General features: G+C 37.9%; 1 protein-coding gene across 1 annotated transcript; it reads right to left on the bottom strand.

Moving 5' to 3' along the window:
* Positions 1-5: 5 nt before the first annotated feature.
* LOC111151522 (cell surface glycoprotein CD200 receptor 1-like) lies at positions 6-18,803 on the bottom strand. The gene is made up of 7 exons (XM_022509573.1): positions 18,727-18,803; positions 9,881-9,940; positions 6,585-6,899; positions 6,224-6,466; positions 1,509-1,614; positions 935-976; positions 6-255 (listed from the first exon to the last, which is right to left on the bottom strand). Exons 1-6 carry the CDS (start codon positions 18,785-18,787, stop codon positions 967-969), a joined length of 795 nt encoding a protein of 264 aa, XP_022365281.1. The 5' UTR covers positions 18,788-18,803; the 3' UTR covers positions 6-255; positions 935-966.
* Between the last annotated feature and the right edge of the window lie 966 nt (positions 18,804-19,769).

The raw sequence follows: 19,769 nt of genomic DNA, 5'->3' as shown, positions 1-19,769 counted from the left end.
AAAAAAAAAAAAGAATCTTTGAAAAGCTAATTTCAAAATAGGTTTTCCATCCTAGAACTCTAAGAAAATCAAAGTAGTAGCTATGCTGTATCTTTATTCATTTGTCCTGCTGTTAGATTCCAGTAACTTATGAAGAACTGTAGAGACACAGCCTTTCAACTTCACTTTGTAACACCTGAGACCTCTTCACTTGCTCACAGCATCATGGAGTGGATTATTCTTCTCTGTATAGCTGACATAAGACTGTATTTTACCCTAAGAAAGAACTCAAAGTCAAAATCAAATTCAAAAAAACCAGAAGTCATCAACTACCTATGTTTTTCTCAAAGGTACACATAGCTTTTGTATTTATAGGAGTACTTATATTTGTGTCTCTGGGCTTACATGGATATAAGAGAAAGACTGTTTTCTATTATTTTGTCAAAAAATTTACTGATTACTTAAGTCTCAGTGTGAGATGATAACATTTGCTTGACAGTAGGAATGGAGAAAAATGAAGTAATATGTGAAGTATTTCAAAGGAGAAGGTCAGAGACTTGGTAAGTTACTGGTTATAAGAAATAATGGAACAGGAGAGGATTTAAGCACAAGAGGGAAATGATGATGGTATGGAGAAAAGGAAGTCAAAGATTGGAGATGGTTTCATGGCAGAGAAAAGACCAATTCAGTTTCTCCAAACGTTACAGTCCAAATTTGACAAACATTATGTACTACATAGGATACAGTTCTTGAAATTACAATATTGTTCAGAATTTATAGAAGTAGTACATGCTATATGATTAACAAAATAAGTACACCTGAGTATTAGCATAATAAATTAGAATTTTTGCTTTTTAATTAAAATACTAATATTGATGTAAGTTATAAATTTCATGGCTATATTTTGACTTTGTGTCTTAAAAGTTTGCAAAAATACTTTTTAATGTTATCTTACCTCCTCAACATCTGAAGTAGCTTGTTTTTTAATTAGCATTTTCTGCAAAAATAAAAATAAGCTGGAGTGAATGTAAAAAACATCATTTTTGAAAAGTGGGAAAACAAAAAAGTATACTATTGATGTGTGGTTTATTTTATATAGAAATCATTATAAGTCGGTAAAGGACTACAAGAAATAGAATGTTGCCTGCAGTTAATACACCTAAACAAGATAATTCTGGATATGGGGAAAGGAAGTGGAATTATGCAACAGAAGCCTAATACATGAAATAAATGTGGCACATCATTTTTGGCACATAAAATGAATTATTGTAATTCTTTTCTCAAATACAGATTAGCATACAATGTCTCTACCAAGATCTTGCCCTAAATGTCCTATTTCACTATGCTTGTATGTCTAAGTAACCAAGTAAAATCCCTCTTGTCATTTAGAGTAGTCCAAATATGACACCTTTAGGACATGCTTCTTGATTATGGGAGAGTTGATGTTAGCATATTAATTCTGCCCCATCAATTCCATATACCTTACCCCTTCTAGCCAATAAAGCTGAAGAAAAAGCATTACTCAATACCTGCAGCAACCGATTCTCCAAAGCAAAATGGATCCCACAATGACCAAGGCAACCGAAATAGAGGAGGTGATATATAAAATAGTTGAGTTTAGTGATAATTGGTCACCTGTAAACATAGACACAAAAGTGTATGGTTTATCTGTGGTATATCCAGACAATGAAATATTATTTAGCACTAAAAAGAAATGAGCTATCAAGCCATGAAAAGACATGGAGGAAATTTAAATGAATAGCACTCAGTGAAAGAAACCAATCTAGCAATGCTACATTCTGTATGATTCCAAGTATATGACATTCTAGAAAAGGCAAAACTATGAAGACAGTGTAAAGATCAGGGGTTTCTAGAGGTTAGGGTGGAGGGAGGGATGAGTAAGTGGAGCATAAAGAACTTATAGAAAGGTGCAACTGCTCCGTGTGAAACTATGACGGATAGATGCCATTTCCACATTTGTTAAAACTCATAGAATGCACACCTAGAGTGAACCATAATGTAAACCACAAACTTTGAGTAGTAATGTTGTGTTACCGTAGGTTCATCAATTCTCACAAATGTACCAGTGTGGCATGGGTGATGTAAAGAGAGGGGGAGACAGTAAATGTGTTGGGGCAGGGGTAATATGGGAACTCTTTGCACTTTCCACTCAATTTTGCTATGATCCTAAAACTGCCCTGAAAACTAAATTCTAATATATATACATAGATATATACATATCTATGTATATCTTTCAAAATATCTATGTATATCTTTCAAAATATCTACATATCTATGTATATCTTTCAAAATATATATTTTATATTAAATATTAAGTGAATATTTAAATATATAATATAAATACAAATCATATAAATTCTATTATATATATATAACTGCAAAATAAAATATATGTTCAAGGATGTCTCAGAGTTCATGAAGTTCACTTTTGTCATTTTATTTTAAAGAGTTTGATTCATTAATAGTTCAAACCACTGTTATAATAAAATTGCTTTATTAATTCTAATTCTAGGGTGTTTAACAAGACATCATCCTAAGTAAAGTTTTTGTGGCTTTAAGGATTCATGAATAGTGAATTCATATAGGAGAGACATGTAGACTAGATTTTTCAGTTAATAGCGGGGTGTTTCTCATCTCCATCATTCAGAAGTAAATGGGGAGAAGTAAAGGAGGTAATTGGAAAACAACTTAATCCTGAAATCAGCTTTCTTCCAAGTCCTTGAAACTGACATGAGCGCATGGCAGCAGCTTTCAATCATTTATAAACTCTGGTGGCAATATCAAGCTCAGTCTGATAAAAGGAGATGTCAACAAAGGAATTGCCAGCTTTGAGAGGCACAGCTTGTGTGTTTAAATTCAACTTAGTTAACATCTACCGTATTATTAGTTCCAAGCATAGAATTTAATGATTCATCAGTTGCTTATAACACCAATTGCTGGTTACATAATGTACTCTCTTTAATGCCCATAACCCAGTTACACCATTTCCCCCACTATCGCCTCTCCAGCAACCCTCAGTTTGTTTCCTAGCATTGAGTCTCTTATAGTTTGTCTCTTGCTGTTTTCATCTTGGTTTATTTTTCCTTCCCTTCCTCTATGTTCATCTGTTTTGTTTCTTAAATTCCACATATAACTGCAATCATATATGGTATTTGTCTTTTTCTGACTGACTTATTTATCTTAACATAATACCCTCTAGTTCCATCTACATTGTTGCAAGGGGCAAGATTTCATTCTCTATGATGGCTGAGTAATTCCTCCCCTCTCTCTCTCTATATATATGCCACACCTTCTTTAGCCATTCACCTGTCGATGGACATCTGGATTCTTTCCATACTTGAGCCATTATGGGCATTGCTGCTATAAACTTTGGGGTGCAGGTGCCCATTTGAATCGCTATGTTTGTATCCTTTAGATAAATACCTAGTAATATAATTGTGGGGTCGTAGAGTAGCTCTATTTTTAACTTTTTGAAGAACCCCCATATTGTTTTCCAGAGTGGATGCAGCAGTTTGCATTCCCACCAAAAGTGTAAGAGGGTCACCCTTTCTCTGCATCCTCACCAACATCTCTTGGTTCCTGTGTTATTAACTTTAGCCATTCTGACTGATATAAGGTGGTATCTCATTGTGGTTTTGATTTATATTTCCCTGATGTGGAATGATGTTGAGTACTTTTTTGTGTGTCCGTTGGCCATTTTTTTGCCTTTTTTGGAGAAACATCTGTTCATGTCTTCTGCTCATTTCTTCACTGGATTTTTTAAATTTTTGGGGTGTTGAGTTTCATAAGTTCTTTATAGACTTTATATACTAGTCCTTCATCTGATAAGTCATTTGCAAATATCATCTGCCATTCTGGCAGTTGTCTTCCAGTTTTGTTGACCGTTTCCTTTGTTATGAAAAAGCGTTTTATCCTGATTAAGTCCCAGTAGTTCATTTTTTCTTTTGTTTCCCTTGCCTTGGAGATGTGTCCAGCAAGAAGTTGCTGTGGCCAAGGTCAAAGAGGGGGTTATCTGTTTTCTCCTATAAGATTTTGATGGATTCCTGTCTCACATTTAGATCTTTCATCCATTTTAAGAGGCAGTGGTTCTAGGACCTTGCTCCTGCTGTACCCTGAATGGGGATAAGGGCAGCAGACAGAGGTAAGTGGAGGCTAAGTTGGCTGATGTCCTCTCCCTCCACATCCTTTCAACAGTTTGTTTTTTAAACATGGCATTTCTCTCTCTTTTATTTGAAAAAAAAATTTTTTAACTTAAAATCAACATTATTGTTTTGAAACCCTGTCTTGCAATTTAATGCATTCTTATTCATCGGAAGTGTAGCCACACAGGCTGAGGATCTGCCATGTAAGGAGGCAGGGAGGAGACCCCAGCACTGGCTGAAAGTGAGTGAGACAGTCCCTTCAAGTCTAAGCATCCATAAACATGACATCATATTCTAATACCAGGTGGTCAGATTGCATACATAAGCATTACTCTCCTCAGTTAATACTGCCAAAATCTTTTTTTAAAATCACTTTAATAATGGATATTAGAAAATGGTGGTTTAAAGATATGGGTTTTTTCACTTCTCCCTTCTTAAACTTTCCTAAATTATCAATAGAAAATTTTTTTCCATAAAACTTGCAAAGACAAAGAATATGGATGAGATGAGCAGATAAAAATTTTCAACTTGTGTTTAGGTGAAAAATGAAGAGAAGAAAGCAAATAATTTAGGGCAGACTAAGTAAGAATCTTATTGCCCATAGAACACCAAGAAGACACTAGAATAGAAAGGGCTAAATACATGATAAAAGGGCAAATCAGGGGTGAAGCATGAATTAAAAGTTGGAAACTTCTTTGAAGGTTTGTATTAAGAAGAGATAGGCGGCCAAGTCCACTCCCACCCTGAGCAACCAGGTCACCACGTCTCCACACCTTCCTAAACTGCAAGAAACAGGAAGTTTGCCCAGAAAAAGTGAACTGGAGAGATTCCAGGGTCAAGGATCCAAATATAATGGAGGGTGGAGAGGAAGTACCAGACTGAAGAGAGATATTAAAGAAAAGTCTGAGTTCTGAACAGTCTCTCTCTCTCTTTCTCTCTCTCTCTCACACACACACAAAACACACAAACACACAAACACGTTCCCCTCTTATTTCCTGCTCTCATAACACTAATAGGTTTATTCCTCTAAGACAATAGACTGGAGAGTTATTTTCTGCAAAAACTGGACAATCTCAGAGAAAAGAATTTCAGATAACTAAAGAATCCATATTGAAAAAACTTTTTTTCATTTACTTCCTTTTAGCCTACTGATACTAACTAGTTGACAGAACCACCCACAGATGACATAGCTTCCAATAAGTTCATTTTTGAATGTTCACTTTGAAATTCATGGATAGCCAAGGATTACCAGAGAATAAAGGAAAGCTTCATGCATAAAACAAAGAGATTAAAACTGGCAAATGTCTGGAATGCAGAAGGAACTCAGAATAAACAGACATGGAATCAAGCAGAGCACTGTGGGAAAGAGAGTGACCAGGACAATAGTTGTGCAGCAGGTCTAGTGACAACCCAGGCCAGATTAGAACAAGGGTATGTAAAACTCAAGAAGGCAAGTAGGCAAGAAAAAAGAAATAGAACTGATGGATTACCCAATAAATTTGACCATGTGGAAATTAAGATTAATAGGAGTTTTCTAATTTTGTCACTGAGCTTAGTGATAATTAACAATAAGTACATATATTTTTAAGGAAACTAAAGAGTAAAGTTTAAATCAATCATAGAGGTTATTATAATATATCCAAGAAATTCTAGGAAGAACCTAGAGTAGAAATCCCACCAAACTAAAAATATGTAAAGAAAACTTATGAGTGACTTGATCCTTCTTCTAAAAGCACAAAGATTTTTTTTAAATACAATTTATTCTTCTCCTAAATCCGTAAGTATTAATTTAAAAGTACACTACCCAAGCCAACTTACCGCTTGTATAGACTGGATATTAAATTATTAAATTATTTTTCATTTTACTATATTAAATAATAAATTTCATTCTAAAATCTGGCTTTTTGAAAACAAATTTCTGTGTCATTCTTCTGGTTATAACTCTTAATGATGGAGAAGAAAGACATAAGAAAGAGTGTGGGGAGACTATGCTAGAGTGAAATTCTCCAAACTCTCCTTTTTCATTCTTCTATAACTTCCCTGAAAGAATGAACATACAAGCAAACACTGGAATTACTAACCTGTTTTCAGCTCTAAGAACTTGTTGCCAGTCACATGGGAGACAGAGCAGGACACAGTAGACACCTGGCGGCCCTCCCAGTGGCATGTACTCTGGACGGTCACTGTACCATTGCCCAGCGGTTCTTCCTCAGTGTGACAATCTCCCTCTGGGTTCCAGAAGATCTGTGCAGATGGCTTCCCTGCAGCTGCCCTGCACACAATAGTTCCATTGCTGTCTTGAAACAGAGTCACCTTGGGGGGCACTGCAGAGACGCAGGGGAAAATGCTTCAGGCTTAACACATGGGGTATGGAATACAGAGACACATTTGATTCAGTCTCAGATCTGGTTATGTGACGTACCACAATGTCATGCTCCTTACCTAACACGCGGAGGCAATATGTATGACCAAAATGCCCATCAGGTGCAGCCACTTCGCACTTGTAATATCCATCATGAGTGATAGCCACGGGGTCAATCCGAAGGGCAGGATTTTGATCAGGTCTGGACTCCCAGGATATTCTCACATCAGTACAGTTTCTTTCACTGGTCTCATTGTTGTCTCTCCTGTAGGCTCTAGTGCAGGGAGGCTGGTCTCTGGGTTTTATTGTCCATGTTACCACCAAAGCTGTGGAGTTGTCAGGAGGACAATGGAGCACAGCCTTTGTATCCACAGGTACGGACAGAGAAGAGTTAGCTGGACACACACACAAGGAGAATGATGAAAGATAAGCTTGATTAAAAACACTTCAAGTGTTACATTTTCCACAACATATTGCATAAAGTGTACTAACGCATGACTTTGATGGTCATCCTATTCCAAAATACTAGGTTTACATGAGAAAATTAAACATGCACAAAATGTGTAAAACACATTAAACCTAATCCAAAGATAATCCCATTTTTCTCCTGTATTTGTATTATTAGATAAGCTACATTTATTTTATGTGTGAAAAATATTTTAAGGGCTTAAAATTGCCTCAGAAGTTTTATTGAAAACAAAAAAGAAAACACAATATAAATTAAAGGACAAAGACATCTAAATCTAATCCTTCAGTCTAAGAAGCTATTAGACTTATCTTATAACTCATGCTCCTTCCACAGAAAGTGGAAAAATTGGTATTGTGCTTTCCTCCTCCTAAGTTTTGATCAGAGACAATAAATCAGTAGTATCAGAATGAAATGCCTATACCAAAGGGTACCCCTTTGGACAAACCCAAAAAAAAATATCACACGGCATTCGGGTTGAACAAACTGGACTTTCTTAAACTACTCTTTATTTGGAGATTCACAAAGTCAGTAAAATCAACAAACCAACCTTCCTTCCTTCCTTCCTATTCAGTTACACATATACTGCCAAACAGTCTACTGTGAACTTTGTTTACAGATCTTATTTATGTTCAACCTAATTATGAGGATTAAATGAAGAAGGTTACTGCTTTTGCCCATCTTCATGTAAAAAGTTGGCCCTGAAACCTACAATTATTCTCCAATCTAGAAGATCCAGCTCTCCCGTAAACACTCATAATGCATCCATGACTGGCTTTGCTGAGAGAGGGTTAAGGGTGTCAGGTACAACATACCTGCAACCCAGGTGAGTGGCAGCAAGCTCATCACCTTAGTAGGAGGAGAGCCAGCTGAGGTGGAGCAAAGTTGTTATGTGGATGAAATTCCTAATGCTAAACTGTGCGTGTGTGGTCTCTCCTCTCCTCTCCTCCTTTGGTTCATTTGCCTCTTCTGTGATGGACTCAAGCCCTTGCATTTCACAGCCAAATCAAGATCCCATAGCTATAGGAAGCAAGTGGGGATGGATTTTAGAGCAGATCTGAGAGGCAGTTGAATCCATGTTCCTTCCCCCACTGCAAGTGTGTCCCTACTCCGTGCACGGGGACCCTGCAACGTGGCCAAAGCTTAGAGGTGAGCAGCAACACAGGGGCTTGGAGATCAGCTAGAGGTGGGTATAGGTGAGCACACAGGTGCCCGAGGGCAGGATGCAGAAGATAAACCCAGAAAGAGAAGAGGCTGGTGAGAAGCAGGTTGAGATGTTCTCTGTTTGCACTTCAGCTTGTGAGCAATCTTAGGCTTTCACATTTCACTTATTCTCAATATTCTCAATATTTCACTTATTCTCAAGGTCTGGCTCTATTATTTTAAGGGGACCTACGAGCTGATCAATTAAACATGTGCATTTTAACAAGGGCACCATCTCCTGTCAAGAAGCTCCATCAGTGAGGATCCCACGCACCATGCGTAGTCTCTGCTCTTTCTCCTTGTTCTGCTCTGTGACCCTCCAGCATTCCTCCTTCACTCTCAATGAGACTTCTTACCTGATTGCTGTTATTCACCTTTTCCTAATCCTCTTCTTCCTCTTTTCATACCTGTTGTGATAATTTGCCAATGCCCAGTCCCTCCCCCACACTCAATGGGTTGGCCCTTGTCCAACAAATATAATCTCCACACAGCCCTGTGATCAGCTATGGTGACTTCCCTTCCCCCTTCACAGAGGGGTAGCAGGTAGATTCTCATATTTGCTCCAGAACAGCAGTAATGTCCCAGCGTTGCTGCATCCTGTGTCTCTGACTCCCCTCCAGTCTCCTGCAGCCTTCTGCACACAGACAAATCCCTTTTCCTTTCTCTTCTCACTGCCATACCCTACTTTAAGACCCCAACACCACATCTGGGTTACTACAGAGGACTCCTACCATCTTCTCTGTCTCAAAACTCTCCTCTCCTCAGCTCTCACCTTACCTTGCAGCCAGGTCCAGGATTCTGTAACACAGGGGTGATCCCCTCCACTCTGACACCCTTCAGAGATCTCTCACTGCCTGAAGACAACACTGACATGTCTTTGTGCTGGCTTTGAAAGCCTTCTTTTTCAAATTGACTCACCTTGGCAATCTTATCACCCCTCTGTTGCCCCCACACTTCAGAATGGAAACAGCAAGCACGACTGCATATCTAGGTCTTCCCTCTGGTCCTTGCAGTCTGGGATGCCTGCACAGCACTTCTGTCAATGAAAATGTTTCTCTTCCTTTAAGAGCTAATTCACATGCTGCTTCCTCTGTGATGCCTTCCCAGAGCCTTGGTGCTCAGGCTCCCTCCTTTACATTCCCAGCACACTTGATGTGAGAGCTTATCTCCCCTACTTTATATGGCTCTGTGTTTTTTTCTGGGCTCCCTACAAAACTGAGCCCCTTAGGGTGCTCTGGCAGTGTAGCTCACCTTGCTCATCTCTGTGTCCCCCACAAAGCCTGGCACAGGGCGTGATAGAGAGAGAACTCCAGAATCTTCACATGGTTTTGAACTGTTTGGGGGAGGAGGACTGGGTCCCCCACATTGCAGCATTCAGTTCACCACACTCTTCAACTGGGCTCAAGGCTGGCCTCCTGACCAGTCCATCAGATATGTTTCTTTTTTTTTAAGATTTTATTTATTTGACAGACAGAGATCACAAGTAGGCAGAGAGGCAGGCAGAGTGAGAGGGGGAAGGAGGCTCCCCGCCGAGCAGAGAGCCCAACGCGGGGCTTAATCCCAGGACCCTGAGACCATTACCTGAACAGAAGGCAGAGGCTTTAACCCACTGAGCCATCCAGGTGCCCCCATCAGATATATTTCTAAAGAAGTTCCACTCTTCTCCCCTTTAGTACTGGTCTCTATAAAAAATTAATATCACTTTACCTTCTGCAGGAAGTGTGAGACTTCTCTGCTTGCCTTTCACAGATGAACTAAATGTTGAGGCTAGAAAATATTCAGAGAAAAGTAAAAAAATCAATTTTAGGTGCTTAAAAGGAGTACAAGCCAGTATGTAATCACAAATCTTACAGATATCATGATAGAGCATCAGTTAACTATAACTAATTCCATAAAAAGCATTGCAAAATGAAAATTAGAAGTTATTCCATCATTAAGTGGAAAAAACACGTTAACACTTAAAATTACATTATAATTTCTTAATCAGTGATTTCCCATTTATGGGACACTATGCTATATACTTGACCACCATTTTCTCCAAGGTATCCCTGCTTCCACTTCTTTCCTAGCCACTGGTTTGGCCCATTATGAGCCAGGCTGAGTAGTGCTTTCTCCAGGTGCCATCCCCAGGATTAAAGTTGTTTAATCCAGTGGTGGGCCTTACCCAGCTTCACAAATGAGATTGCTTTCAGGAAAATTTGGAACCAGATTGAGAAGAATAGTTCATTCCTTTTTACCCCATTTTTCCTACTGTGACTGCTAATTTTATGTGTCAACCTGGCTTGGACATGGTTCCCAGGTATTCAATTAAACAATATTCTAGAAGTTTCTGTGAAAGTAATTTTTTAAGTAAGATTAATATTTAAATTACCCTCCATATGTGAGTGGGCCTTATCCAATCAGTCGAAGGCCTCTAGTGAAAAAAGAGTGATCTCCTGGGAAAGTGAGTTCTATAGCATATTGCCTTCAGACTCAAACTTCTGTGCTCTCTGGGTTTCTAGCTCTGGCCCACCCTGCAGATTCTGGACTTTCCAAGGCTCTGTAATCATGTGAGTCAATTCTTTAAAATCAATCTCTTTTTTCTCCCCCTCAATTCCTCCTCCATCCTCCTTCCTCTCTCTCTCCTCATCTCTCTCTCTGTTATTCTGTTTCTCTGAGGAACTGATTAATACACTCATCTTGGGAAAAATGAACCAGAAGCAGAAAGAGAATGATACTCCTCACCTCACTCGTTTCTAATTCCATAGTTCCTGAGATCCACAAGCATTCCTTCACTTAGGTTCTACAAAGTTTTCTGGGAATCAAAGTACTCCTAATGTACTTCAAATCCAGGTTCTGAAAAATTCTGTATTGAAGTAATTTTTGTAGAAACTTTTTTTTGAAATTATGATTTATTCTGTGGAATAATCTGTGTGTGCATGAGAAGAATGTGTTCTGCTGTTGTTGGAAGGAATGTCCTGTACATGTCTGTTGGGCCACTGGTTCTACAGTGTTGTTCAAGTGCACTACTTCCTTAGTGATTTTATGTCAGAATGATCTATCCATTTTTCAGTGTGGGGTATTACAGTTCCCTACAACCCTGTATTGTTGTCTATTTCTCCTTCAGTTCTTTTACTATCTGCTCTACATATTAGGTGCTCCGATGTTGGATGCATAAATATTTACAAGTGTTATATCCTCTTGATGAATTGACTCCTTTACCATTAGAAAATGACATTCTTTGCCATTAGTTACAGTTTTTGACTTAAAGTCTCTTTTCTCTTATGTATATATGGCTATCTCTACTCTCTTTTGGTTTTCATTTGCATTGAATACCTTTTTGCATCCCTTCACTTTCAGCCTAGTGTATCCATACAGCTAAAGTCAGTCTCTTAGAGGTAGCATATTGTTGACTCATTATTTCATCTGTTCAGACACTATGTACCTTTTGATTAGAGAACTTAGTCTGTTTATATTAAGATAAGTGGTAGATATGTACTTAGCATTGCCATTTTGTTCTTTGTTTTCTCACTGCCTTAAAGTCCCTTTATTATTTTCTTCCTCTCTTTCTGTTCCTTTGTGATTTGCTAGTTTTTTGTAGTGGTATGCTTTAATTTCTTTTTCTACATCTTTTGTGTATTTACCAGATGTTTTTCTTCGTAGTTACTGTTAGACTTACATAAAACATCTTGGAATAAGGATGCCTGAGTGCGTCAGTCAGTTAAGCATCCATATCTAGATTTGGCTTAGGTCATGATCTTGGGATCCTGAGATTGAGCCCTGCGTCTTGTTCCACAATCAGAGGGAAATTTGCTTGATATTCTCTCTCCCTCTCCCTCTGCCCCTCCCCAGCTCATGTTTTCTCTCTTTCTCTTAAATAAATAATTTTTTATAAAACTACTTTGGACTTATTTTAAGCCAATTATAACTTAGTGCCTTGCATATAATACTGAATACTTTTACTTCTCCTCTCCCCAATTTTTATTAATGTCACAATTTACATATTTTTAATTTGTGTAATCACTAACACATTATTATAGCTATAATTATTTTTAATGCTTTTCTTTTTAGCATTTGTACTAGAGTAAAAAGTGATTTACGTACCACCATTACAGTATTAGACTATTCTGAATTCAGTTATATATTTGCCCATTACAATATTAGACTATTCGGAATTCAATTATAAATTTGATTCTATTAGTGTGTTTATTGTCTATATGTCTTCATTATGCTGATTAGCATCCTCTCATAACAATTTGAAAAGCTCTGTTTAGAATTAATTTTAAACAAGTCTAGTACTGATGAAGTCCATTTACTTTGTTTTTTTCTAGGAAATTCTTCATCTCACCTTTATGTCTGGTTTGCCAAGTAAAGTATTCTTCCATGACAGGATTTTTTTTTTCAGTACTTTGAATTTACCATCCCACTCTCCTGGTCTGCAAAGTTTCTCCTGAGAAATATACTAGTTTTATGGAGCTCCTTCATAGGTGATCAGTCACCTTTCCCCTCCCTCATTCAAGTCTCTCATTTCCATTTGAGTATAATGTGTATCAGTGAAGATTTGTCGTTGTTGTTGTTGTTAGGGGTAATGTAAGATTTTTTAATTTATTTGAGAGAGAGAGAGAGCACAAGCAGGGGGAGTAGCAGAGGGAGAAGGAGAAGCAGGCTCCCAGGACCCTGAGATCATGACCTGAGCTAAAGGCAGACACTTAACTGACTGAGCCACTCAGGCACCCCTCAGCGAAGATTTCTTTAGGTCAGTCAAGTTCTTTGAGCTTCATGGATCTGGTTGTTCATTCCCCAGAGGGAAGTTGTCTCTTGTTATTACTTTAGTTTTTGGCTCCTTTCTCTTTTATGCTTATCTGGGGCTCCCATGCCTATATTATTTTGTTTGTTGGTATTTCATAAGACCTATAGACTTTCTTCACTCACTTTCATTCTTTTAGTTTGTTTGCTTTTCATCTCTTAGTAGATGGTTTCAAATTATGTCCTTTTTTTAGCATTTTATTTATTTATTCAAGCAAGACAGAGTGGGGAAAGAGAGGCAGAGGCAGAGGGAGAAGCAGGCTCCCCCAGGGATCAGGGAGCTCACCACAGGACTTGGTCCCAGGATCCTGGGATCATGATCTGAGCCAAAGGTAGATGCCCAACCAACTGAGCCACCCAGACACCCTCAAATTATGTCTTTATGTTCACTAATTCTCTCTTCTACTTGACAAATCTGTTGTTGAAGTTCTCTATTGAATTTTTCAGTGCAGTCATTGTATTATTCAGCTCCAGAATTTGTGTTTGGTTCTTTGTCATGATTTCTATCTCTTCCTTGAACTTTCCCTTTGTTCATGTGTTTTTTTCTAGAGTTTGTTTAATTGTCTATCTGTGTTTTCTTGTAGCTCACTGAGCTTCTTTGAGTAGACTTGTAATTCTTTGTCAGACATACAGATCTCCATTTCTTTGAGATCAGGCACTGGAGCTTTATTTTGTTCCTTGAGTGGTATCATGTTTCCTTGATCTTTTGGAAGATTTGCACTGTTAGTGTCTTCACAGTTGTAGAAGCTGTCATTCCACCCTCTCCCCCAGTCTTTACTGTTGGCTGCTTCAGAAAAAGATCTTCACCTGTCAGCCCAACTAGAGATTCTAGGGGGTCTCGCAGATTGTTCCTAAAGAGGCACACCTTCTCCATTCCCCCTGGATCCTTCAGGGTGGAAGTCTTAAGATTATGTGTCTTCTCTCAATCCCACAAAAACAGACAGAATTCTGAAATCCTGCCATTTATGGGTATGGTTTGCCCTATATAATCAAATCAAGGGTAAATGAGTATCTTAGTTTTGCCTGCTGCAACAAAAACACCATAGAGTGGCTTAGATAACAAACATTTTTTCTCACAGTTCTAGAGGCTGGGAAGTCGAAGATGAAAGGGGTGGCAGATATGTTGTCCAGTGATAGCCCACTTCCTGGCTTGTAGACAGCAACCTTCTCACTATATTCTCACATGGGAGGGCCAAAGGGAGAGAGAGAAAAAGAAAGCTCACCTGGCTCTCTTCTTATAAGTGTCCTAATATGGAAGCTTCACCATTATGACCTAATTACTTCCTAAAACTTTGAGCTCCAAATAATATCATGGAGATTAGGTTCCAACATATGAATTTTGGCATTCAGTCCATAGCAGTGAGTAAAGACTTACGTTAGTTGCCATAACAGAAAATGATGATCTTTCACTACGTTTTTATACTCAAACCAGTTCTCAGACTCAAACCAACACAATTATGAGCTCACATTCCAAAATTTAAAAACCAGGGAAAAACAAGCAACCATAAAATCAGATAATGTACTTTTTAAAAGATTTAAAAAATTTTTTTTGTTGGGTGGGGAAGACAGAGGGGGAGAGAGAAAGAATCTGAAACAGACCCCATACGGAGTACATAGCCCAACATGGGGCTCGATCCCACCACAGAGAGATCATGACCTGAGCCAGAACCAAGAGTCAGATGCTTAACTGACTCTGTGACCCAGGTGCTCCTGGATAATGTACTTTTTATTGGCTGCCCTCTCTTTTTCCTAAAGAGATGAATAAGATTCAGAACTTCAGGGGTGCCTGGGTGGCTCAGTGGGTTAAAGCCTCTGCCTTCGGCTCAGGTCATGATCTCAGGGTCGTGGGATCGAGCCCCGCATCAGGCTCTCTGCTCAGCAGGAAGCCTGCTTCCCTTCCTCTCTCTCTGACTGCCTCTCTGCCTTTGAAGAACAAACATAAATGATATGAGAAAGGGAGAATTTCAGAAAGTCCTAGATGACATCTTCTTCCAATACAAAGCAGTTTCATCTCCATTAAAAAAATCTGTTGTTTAGTGTAATTGCCTTTATAAATTATCTCAGCTAGATCTTCTGGTAAACTTGTTACAGCTTCTACATCAACATATCCTGCTTTACCATGTACTTCTATGTTAAGGAAATGGGGCTTCTTTCCTTAAACCTCATGAACTAACCCCTGCTAGCTTCCCACTTTTCTTTTGCAGCTTCCTCAGCTCTCTCCACCTCCACAGAATCAAAGAAAATTAGTACCGTGGTCTAGATTAGGCTTTGGTTTAGGGAAATGTTGGTCTTCTTTCCAGGCCACTGAAACTTTCTCCTTATCAGCAATAAGGCTCTTTCACTTTCTTATCATTAGTGTATTCACTTGAGTAGTGCTTTTGATTTCCTTCAAGAATTTTTCCTCCAGGGGCGCCTGGGTGGCCCGCTGCCTTGGCTCAGGTCATGATCTCAGGGTCCTGGGATTGAGTCCCGCATCGGGCTCTCTGCTCAGTGGGGAGCCTGCTTCCCTCTCTCTCTCTCTCTCTCTCTCTCTGCCTGCTTCTCTGCCTACTTGTTATCTCTCTCTGTCAAATAAATAAATAAAATCTTTAAAAAAAATAAAAAATAAAAAATAAATCCTTAAAAAAAAAAAAAGAATTTTTCCTTCACATTCACAACCTGGCTAAATACTTGGCATAAGACACACAAATAGCTTTTGCTCTATCTCCATTTTCAACATGTCTTCCTCACAAAGCTTAATCACTTCTAACTTTTGATTTAGTGAAAAGTATATGACTCGTCCTTTCACTTGAACATTTAGGGGTCATTATGAGGTTATCAATTGGCCTAATTTCGACATTGTTGTGTCCTAGGGAAGAGGGAGGCCCAAGGAAAAGGAGAGAGAGGGAGGGAATGGCCAGTCAGTCGAAGAACCACAACACACACAAATATAACTTAAGTTCACCAACTTCTATGGGCATGGCTAGTGACATGGTGAAACAATTATAATAGCAATATTAAAGACCACTGATCATAGATCACCACACAAAATGTAATATAATAATAAAGTTTCAAATATTGCAAGAATTGCCAAAATGTAACACAATGAGGCAAAATGAACAAAGGCTGTGGAAAAATTATGCTAATACCCTCCATGCAGGGTTGCCACAAACCTTCATTTACTAAAACCACAATGTCTGTGAAGTGCAATAAAGTGAAACACAATAAAACAAAATATGCCCGTATACCTAATAAGAGCTTCAAAATACATGAGGCAAAGTTGACAGAATTAAATCAAAAATACTGTAGCAGAAATGAAGAATGTCTTTGATGAGCTTATTTATAGATGGGATATGGCTGAGGAAAGAATCTCTAAGCTAGAGAGTATATCAAAAGAAACCACCAAAACTGAAAAGCAAAGAAGACACACACACACACACACACACAGCAAAACAAACAAACAAACAAACAACAACAACAACAAAACAGCATATCCAAGGACTATGGGACACTATGAAAACATGTAAACACATGTAATGGAAAAATCAGAAGCAAAAGGAAGAGAGAAAGGAAGACTAGAAATATCTGAAGAAATGACTGAGAATTTCCTTAAGTTACTCAGATACCAAACCAAAGTTCTAGGAAGGTTCGAGAATACCAAGCAGAATAAATGCCAAGAAAACCTTAGACCTGTGATATTAATTGAAACTACAGAAAATCAAAGATAAAGAAAAAATTGTGAAAAAAGCCAGAAAAACAAAAGATCTTATAGAGGAACAAAGATGAGAATTATATCCAACTTCTCCTAGGAAATCAGACAAGAAAAAAGAATGAAATAAAATATTTAACATTGTGTGTCAACTCTACATTTAAAAAAAAGGCAAAGAAAAAAGAAAAATGTAAACTAAACACTTTAAAGTTCTCTGTAGCAATAGGAACACTGTTTTTTACTAAAAAAATTAATTTCAAAAAATGTTAATAGGAAAAGACCTCACCACACTAGAATTCTGTACCCTAGAAAATTACCTTCCCTTCTAAAGGGATGGAGAAATGAAAGTCTTTCTCAAACAAACAAAAATTGAGGTCAGTTGATTCCAGTGGACCTGATTTGCAAGAAATGTTGGCTTCAGGAACACAACAAGGATGTCCACTCTCACCACTGTTGTTCAACATAGTACAGAAGTGCTAGCAACAGCAATCAGACAACAAAAAGAAGTAAAAGGCATTCAAATTGGCAAAGAAGTCAAACTCTCTTCCCAGATGACATGATACTTTATGTGGAAAGCCCAAAAGACTCCATCCCCAAATTACTAGAACTCATACAGCAATTCAGTAATATGGCAGTATCCAAAATAGTGCACAGAAATCAGTTGCTTTCTTATACACTAACAATGAAACTGTAGAAAGGGAAATTAGAGAATCAATTCCATTTGCAATAGCACCAAAACCCATAAGATACCCTAGAATAAACCTAATCAAAGAGGTAAAGGATCCATACTCAAGGAACTACAGAACTCTCATGAAAGAAACTGAAGAAGACACAAAAAGATAGGAAAACATTCCATGCTCATGAATCGGAAGAATAAACATGGTTAAAATGTCTATGCTGCCCAGAACAAGCTATACTTTCAATGCCATCCTGATCAAAATACCATTGGCATTTTTCGAAGTGGTGGAACAAACAATCCTAAAATTTGTATGGAACCAGAAAAGACCTCAAATCGCTAAAGAAATATTGAAAAAGAAAAACAAATCTGGGGGCATCACATTGCCTGATTTCAAGCTCTATTACAAAGCTGTAATCATCAAGACAATATGGTACTGGCACAAAAACTGACACATTGATCGTTGAAACAATAGAGAGCCCAGAAATAGACATTAACAGGTTTTAATTACACTCTCTTCAATTACATCCTTTTGTTGCCATCTGTTTCCTGCCATGTCTAAATATTTCTCTAGCGTTTGTCATGAGTCAAATCTGTTACTCACTGTCTTTTGAGTTCTCCCCAAGTGTTCCCCGCTCCCTCCCAATTTCTTTCACCTTTTCCTCACCTTAGATTCCCAATTTTCTTTCTCCTAAGAACTGGTTCTCTTCTCTCATAACTAGACATAATATGGAAATGTGGAAGCCAGGGTTTCTCAGAATGTTTTGGAACTTCTTTGGAATGATGGCAAGGAAACACAGAATGGATTCAACTTTATTTTCATCTGCCTATGACTGCTCTAAATTCAGTCGCTCTACTCATTTCTTCTACCTGTTCATGTTTCAGGATAAGATCCATAATATAAAGTGTTCTGGTGTGAGCTTGAAATTATTGACTTTGAATAATCATTTATATATTCTTATATTCTCTGACCCTCATTTTCTTAAACAAAATTACTTTTTGTCCCTATTTTAAAATTTAACAACCCCAAAAAGAAACAGGATTTCCTTCTTAAGCTGTGTGCTAGAAATATCAAAGGAGAAAAAAATAATTATACATTAATAAATATAAGGTTCAAAAAACAAGATTTCAAGGAGACAAAAAAATACAAACCAAGAAACTGGAGGAAGCACTACATTTTGTCTAGTCACACAGTTCAGTTTCACTCCATTCCAGGGTCCCCAGTATTTCCCTGGGCTCAGCTAGACAACTAGTCAATGTATGAATGACATAAGGTAGATATGATACAGATAATATACAAATTTATCACTGCTACTAGAACAAATTAGAACACATTTAAAGAGCAATCTTGGCACTTCAAAATACATTACATTTTGCTAAAAAATATCACAGCATCAGACTTACCAGATACCAGGATGTTGACAGACATCAGTACCCTCAAAGCTGAAGTCCCCAGAGTATGCATTTGGAGTGGTTAGCTGCCGACTGGCCAAGGACAGGAAATCTCACTGAGTTTTGTTGAGCGATAAACCAAAAAAGGCAATACTAATGATTCATTGGTTCTTCCACAGTGCTGAAGTGACACGCAATTTATTTAGAAAGTAGCATGTCAGGAAACATAAATTACATATGGAAAAATGCAAAAATATTTAGTGTAAAGCTTGATGAATTTTTACATATGCACGAATTCAGATAATGAACTCCAAAACCAAGGTAAGACCATTACACTATTCAAAATTTTCTTTCTTGTTCCTTCTCTGTCGATAGCCCTTCTCCAGAGAGAAACACTGCACTGACATGTATCACCATTTTGCCTAAATATAAATGAAACTGTTCCCATAGTTCATTTTTGTAACACTGTATAGTGTTTTTTGGTCTGACCATGCCATAATTTATTAATCCATTTTGCTGTGGACTTGGATTTTTCAGTTCAAAAATAACACAAATGAAACTTCTATGAACATTTCTGCGTTGTACGTACCTTTTGGTCTGCTTATGCATTTAATGAGTACATTAAACAAAATTCTTTGGATGAGAATGTTATTACTGTAATGCACTACATGTGTTCATGGGGAAAGGTGGATGCACTTAGACTCCTGTCTGCAAAGCCCATGTGTGATGGCAGGTCTGCTGAAGAACTCCATGGGTAGTCAAGTAAGGATGTATTGTGTCCCTTTGGAGAAGAAGGCAAACTGAGAGGCTGTTGAAATAAGCACTGAATGAAACATACTAGATGGTATTACTAATTTTAATAATGTTGGATATTGGACATGTGACCTTTAATGGATGTAGCAATGGTATTAAGTTTGCAATAATCTACCATGAGGAACCATTCATTCTTTGCAGATTTAAGAACCAGGCAAATTGAGCTGTCCAATGCAGAAGCAGTGGGAATAATCATCTATTTATTGATTAGGTCTTACAGAATGTTTCAATCTTATCAGGAG

This window comes from Enhydra lutris, unplaced genomic scaffold (assembly GCF_002288905.1).
Source record: "Enhydra lutris kenyoni isolate GAN:26980312 unplaced genomic scaffold, ASM228890v2 scaffoldscaffold2, whole genome shotgun sequence".
NCBI classification, from domain to species: domain Eukaryota; kingdom Metazoa; phylum Chordata; class Mammalia; order Carnivora; family Mustelidae; genus Enhydra; species Enhydra lutris.
This window is presented reverse-complemented; position numbering and strand designations above follow the sequence as displayed.